The sequence below is a fragment of the Dunckerocampus dactyliophorus genome, chromosome 9, assembly GCF_027744805.1.
Source record: "Dunckerocampus dactyliophorus isolate RoL2022-P2 chromosome 9, RoL_Ddac_1.1, whole genome shotgun sequence".
In the NCBI taxonomy this organism is placed as follows: Eukaryota; Metazoa; Chordata; class Actinopteri; order Syngnathiformes; family Syngnathidae; genus Dunckerocampus; species Dunckerocampus dactyliophorus.
In genome coordinates this window covers 30,117,346-30,123,345 of record NC_072827.1, presented here as the reverse complement: position 1 = coordinate 30,123,345, position 6,000 = coordinate 30,117,346, and the positions used below count along the sequence as shown (strand labels likewise).

Below are 6,000 nucleotides of genomic sequence, written 5' to 3'. Positions count from 1 at the left end.
ACCCAAATATTCGTCACATTCTCTGAACATTGAAAGGATCACGCAAGTCCTGGCTGCTCAGTACAATATGGCTAATACAACATCCCACATAAAAGGCCAGTAAAAAGACTCACCTCACGGGCACACACATCGTCCTCCGTCGCGAGAATGTCAAAATAAGAAGTCATTTAGTTCTTTTACAAAAGAAAAACCACACAAGCCAAGCGGCAGGTTAGCACTGACACGGCTGTGCTTTATTGCTGTACAGGTACAGTACTTAGAAAACATCATGACATCTCACATACAATCTCTTTTCTTCTTTTTGCACAAACACATGAATGCAAGATAAGCTGTATAGTATCTACAAAACCAAAAAAAGGCAGCGAGAGTTCCCTTTTCATAAAATAATAGCGAACATGGACTTTGTGGGGACAATATGCTAGTCACTGGGGCGCTGCGTGGAGCACCAGAGAGCACAGCACCGATAGGCTGATGCACAACAACAACATACCGTATCATACGGCACACTCAGCCCTGGACACACAAATGTTGTGTTGTGTGATGCGTCTCGGGAGGAGGGAGGGAGGGGGGTAGGTGTTTGTAGATGGATGACGAGGCATGACACGGTGATGCACAGTGTGATGGGAAGCAGTCCGTCATGTACGACGTCTGGAACATTACCTCCTAATGTGGGTTGTTCTTGAAAAAATCCGGACACTGAAACAAAACCCATGACTGACCCAATTGTTGCTTAGGATGACGCGAGGAATGCTTCATTTGTCCACCAAGCCGCACGGTTTGGTGTCATGCGGCCATCTATCGTCTTCTCAAGGAGGAGACTTGGATTCACTTTAGAGTAGTCAGCGTACAGCTTGTATAGATTGACTATCTGTTGAAAAGGATTCAACACGCAGCAGTTCCTGTCTAAGTCAGGGGTGTCCAAAGTGGCCGCGGCACATTCTAAAAATATACTTTCAGAAGAACATTATTGAAAAACGACAGCAAAAATGCAAAAATCAGCTGTGATTCTACAAGAATAAAGTCAAAATATTAAGAAAATAAAAGTTGCCATTCAACAAGAAAAAGTCTGAATTTTACAAAAATTAAGTTGAAATATTATGAGGAAAAAAATAACATCATTTTTGTAGCATAATGTTGAGATAATAAAGACATTTTTTTTTCTAAAAAGGTTGTAATATGAGAAACAAAACAACAAATAAAGTTGTAATTTTTGGAAAATTCAGTTGCGGAAAAAGTTACGAGAATCAAGTCAAAATATTAAAATATAAAATAAAGTCCTAATTGGGAGAAGAAAGTTGAAAAACGGCAGAAATGAAAAAAAAACAGCTGCAATTTCACGAGAAATCTTCCCACAATGTTATGAGGAAATATGTCACTTCAGCAGCGTAGACTTGAAATATTAAAGAATTGATACGTTATGTAAACAAAAAAAATATACGAGAAACAAAACTAAATGAAGTTGTCATATTTGGAAAATGAAAAATAAAAAAACTGCAAAAATGGGAAAAACAGAGTAAAGACCAACGCTGACACTAATAATGCATCATAAAGCTGAGGGGCAGTTCTTTGTTGAAACATATCAAATAAAACCACACAGTATCTACGGTCCATGTGTTGCTTTACACAACATCCAAGTGGCCCCTGCGACCTTTCACTTTTCAGTTGAAGCCCCTAAGTGGAAAAGGTCTGGACACCCCCGGTCTGTACAGTTGGCAGCACAACAGTCAAGCATGGTGGTGGTAGCGCCGCGTCTGGGGCTGCATGAGTGCTACAGGCACTGGGGAGCTGCGGTTCTTTGAGGGAACGGTTACATTCCGAGGCACAGCATGATCGCTCCCCTCGGGAAAGCGGCCAGCCCAAACAAACCCCCAAGAAGCTGAAGGTGATGGACCTCTGACACTTACTTAAAATAGTTTTTTAAAAAGTACAGTGTGATATACAGTAGGACCTTTAAGACTTCTACCACTCAGTCCGCCAAAGAACACCAAGCACGAGTGAAGAGCAGCAGGAGAACACGCTGATTCCTGGTAGAATATGAATGCGTCGCGATCAATCCTGTGATGCTGTCAACTGGTAAGGCAGAATCAATCAGACACATTGGGAGTGATCAGTGGTGGGAAAGAGAAATCAATTAGCGCTATTGATACTCTGCTGCTCTAACAATTCTGGGCAAATGGCCGGCTGGTCAGGACACGCCAGGTCCGTTACGCCGCTCGGCAACACACCACAGAAACAGACACGTCCAAAAACAATGCAGTTGGAGCAGAAGAAGGGAGGGATGAAGTATTACTTATGAAATACTGTAGAGTATAAAGATTTCCTATCCACTGACAATCTTGAATAAAAAGAAGGTATTGACATTTGAAAATAACCTTCTCTGTCATTGCATCGACCCCAAGACATTCTCCGATCTCAGACAGTGTCAATTCAGCAGTCACTATTTACACAGCAGTTACCGCGGAAACACCCGGACAGCTGCTTCTCGCCATTGAGAGGTCGAACACCAAAGGATGGGGGGTAGGGGTCTAGGCGTCGAGAGACACTCGGGCAGTGGGGGCATGTCCACACACACCAACGGTAGAGGATTCTGTACAAACACTGAGGTCACCTGCACGTTCCATCTTGCACTTTGAAGGAACTCAATGAGCCACGGGAGCAGCTTTGATCAGGTCATTTCAGGAGGACACGAGGACACGAGGACGTAGAACGGTCGGGGTTGTGACGCTTTGGCACAGGTTTCATATGGACAGCTTCATGTTTGTAGCTGTTTTTGGTTGGATCACCAACAAAGTAAGTGCAGTAGTTTGCGTCCAGAAGTCTTTTTTAAAGGCGGAGTCAGTAGAAGTTCCCATAGCGTCAGTCCAGCATTTGTGTACCTGAAGAGTTCCGCGTACCTGGACCTTTTTTTTTTTTGGCGTCATTTCCATTTTACAAGAAAGGTCAGTGTGGTCGTTTCCTTGCAGAAGGTTTCGTTCAAGGCTGTTGGCCACAGGATTCAAGGGGAACGCACTTTGGGATGTTGCTGAGGAAGGTCAGATCTGTGGCTGTTTTGTACCTGAAACGTTTCTGGTACCTGGTGGTTGGGTTTTTTGTTGGATCTCCGTTTCACCAGAAAGTTAAGAGCAGCAGTTTCCATCCAGAGGTCTTCTCCAAAGGCTGGCGGCAGCAGTAAGGTATGGGAAGAGAAATGCACCTGGGGGTGTTACTGAGGGTGCTGTGCTGTGGTGGTTTTGTTGCTGATGAAGTATCCAGAGCGTCGGTCTACCACCTGTGTACCTGAAAAGCTTCAGGTACCTGGAGCGTGTGTTGGAACTGGATAGTCCGGAGTTTGGCCTGATCTGTTGTTGTTTTGTGTCTGAGGATGCAGAACAAACGAAGGTGGTGTTGTCGGAGTACCTGGAAAAGTTTCTGGTAGCCGGGGCATGTGTTTTTTGTTGGATGTGTGCTGATGTTGGTAAAAGTGTGGTAACTTGTGTCCAGATGTCTCCGTCGAAGGCTGGAGTCAACAGGAGACAAGAGGAATGCACCATGGGACGTTACTGGGGTACGGAGAACCTTGGTGTTGGAGCTGTTTACCTGGAAAGTTTCTGGTAGCTGGAGTGTTTGAAGAGGTTGGTTGACTTGGAAACGTCTGTTGCAGGAAAGCACATCAAGTGAAATCAGCACCAGCTTTTAGGATGGAGTTCTCTCTCTTCTTCTAGACCTTGGAACCTGACTTTGTTGTCTAACCGCGCTAAGTCATCCTCTTAAATAAATATTCATTTACATGATGTCCCTGGGAGTTGCTTTCCATGCGTTTATTTACAGTCACAAAGTGCTTCATAACTGGCAGGGTTGTGGCGTCCCTTGGAGTCACAGGCGACTGTCAGGCGCCATGAGGTCTGCGACCATGAGACAGAAGATCTGAGGTTCACGTAGCTTGAAACACACCCTAAGGTCACGAGGAAGTCTTCCTGCTGGACCAGAGCAGCGTGGGAGGTGGGCGCTGCTTCCAGTGGCCTCGCCCCTCACACTGCGCGTGCCGCCAGCGCAGAAGCTCCCGCATCGTGGTGGTGCCCGCGTCCCCGTTGGAAAGACGGAGCCTCTGGAACGCCTGGGTTGGACAGAAGATGAAAAGGTGTCACTTTTTCATCAACAAGCTAAATACAGAGGAACCTCTAGAGCGCGGTTCAAGAGAACCCACAGGGTTAACACACAAGTACAAACAAGTCTATTTTCTTTTTTCTTTGGATTTTTGTAAAGCCACTAAAGAATGGCACCGATGATAGAAAGTGTGAAGATGACCACAGAAGAAAATGCAGATGGACTTTACGTGAAGTGAAGAGTAACCCTTCCTCTCCACTTCCGATACAGGCGTCCCTCACTTGACTATTTAGTAAAAACATGCATGTTTAAGCACGTGTGAGTCTATGTTATGTCTTCTTTTCGAGATTATTTCACAAGAGGTGACTATAGTGGCATTGTTTCATGTCCAGAGGGCTCTAATAATGTTAAAAAAGCCTCTTTAGAAGGTCGTAAACAGGTCGTCTATGCTCTGACTACGAAAATAGCGATCCCACTATGCGAAAATTCTGGAACCCATTAACTTACTTTACACTTACACCCATTACACTTACTTCAACGCTTTTAGATACTATTGACATTTAAAAATGCAAAAAGCTTCTTTTCACACAAAAATTACTGTTAAAATGTTCCTTTTGAAGTCATTTTTTGAAGAGTTATTCATCGGGTCATGTTTTTTCAAAGTTGACGTGTAGAACGCATTTTATATTTTTAAGAAAACACTGGATGGTTCAAATTTTTCACACACACAAAAATGTTAAAACGGTACTTAAAACGTTGCCTGTTCATTTAATAACGCTTTTATGATGGTGACCAGGAACAAGATTACTTATACTTCCATTATTTCCAATGGGAAAATATCCCAGAAATCCAAACAGCGTCCCGACTTTCGAGGTTCCTCTGTAATTCCATCCTGGTGATGGATCTACGAGGAGCTGAAGAGATCAGACAATCATCTGGAGGATGGGGCGAGGGGGTTCTATGCAGGGAGATGAAATCAAATAAATGGAGCAAAGAGATTGAGCACGCGTGTCACACTTTGATCAGGCAGCCATTAGAGATAAGACGCCTACCGTACGGGAAAATTAGGACGGCGCCATCACTTACAAAAGAAGATGGAGATGAATCTACAGTCGTCTCCCGAGACAGTGGCAGGCTAGCGGAGAAATTCCACCCCTGACTGACAGCTCTAGTAGCAACTCATCTACATCTCCTGGAAATCTGGACCCTCCGTGGATCATCACCTCAAAGCAAATCACGTGTTTTACAGTAGGGGTCGTTCAGCGGGGAGGATCTCTAGAGTCACTTGCGCTGAGAACATCAGTCATCTGCGCGTCGAGATGCAGGTAAATCAATCAGACGAGGATTCCTGCAGTAATTCCAGTCAGTAATTCCAGAAACAGGACAGAGCTGGGATGATTCATAGCACTGCAAAAGGAGACGGTCGAATGGAAAATGCTCCCAGACAAAGTATGCAACTGGTGGCCCGTGGGCCAAATCCGGCCCAGGAATGGCTCCCTCTCCCTTGACTTCAGCTCAAGACTTGGGAGGGACTAACTGACATTTTTGTAACCCATTCTTAAATACAGCCGAGCGCTCATGTCATATAGGGAATCTTTGACTTGCGTTTTGTTAAGCAGGTCCTTAAAAGCAGCAGAGCTCTCCTGGCATGGACACCATCTTTGACCAGCATCAACAAATGGCTTCTGTTTTAATTCCCGCCTTTATTTATGACTATACTGTATGCAAGGATGAAAAGAAGAATTTATTTGAGTAGCTTTATGCAAGTTTCTGTGTGTAAACTATTTTGTTAAGTCAGCATTTGTGTATCACAGATAAATGCACATGCTCAGATAAACTCCAATAAATACGCACAAAGTCAAACAACTTCACTCCCAGCACGTAAGCTAGAGAGAAAAAGAGCGTTTGTCCTCTGAT

General features: G+C 44.3%; 1 protein-coding gene across 11 annotated transcripts in view; it reads right to left on the bottom strand.

Annotated features, from left to right (window-relative positions):
* Window positions 1-206: 206 nt before the first annotated feature.
* The window catches only part of myo16 (myosin XVI), a 131,655-nt gene continuing 125,861 nt past the window's right edge, over window positions 207-6,000 (bottom strand). For 10 of the 11 annotated variants that reach the window (XM_054786541.1, XM_054786542.1, XM_054786540.1 and 7 more), the window contains one exon: window positions 207-4,093. In XM_054786541.1, the coding sequence (XP_054642516.1) occupies window positions 3,938-4,093 (156 nt within the window). In that variant the 3' untranslated portion in view covers window positions 207-3,937. The remainder of the gene's footprint in view (window positions 4,094-6,000) is intronic. The other variant, XR_008572398.1, reaches the window with a different exon arrangement.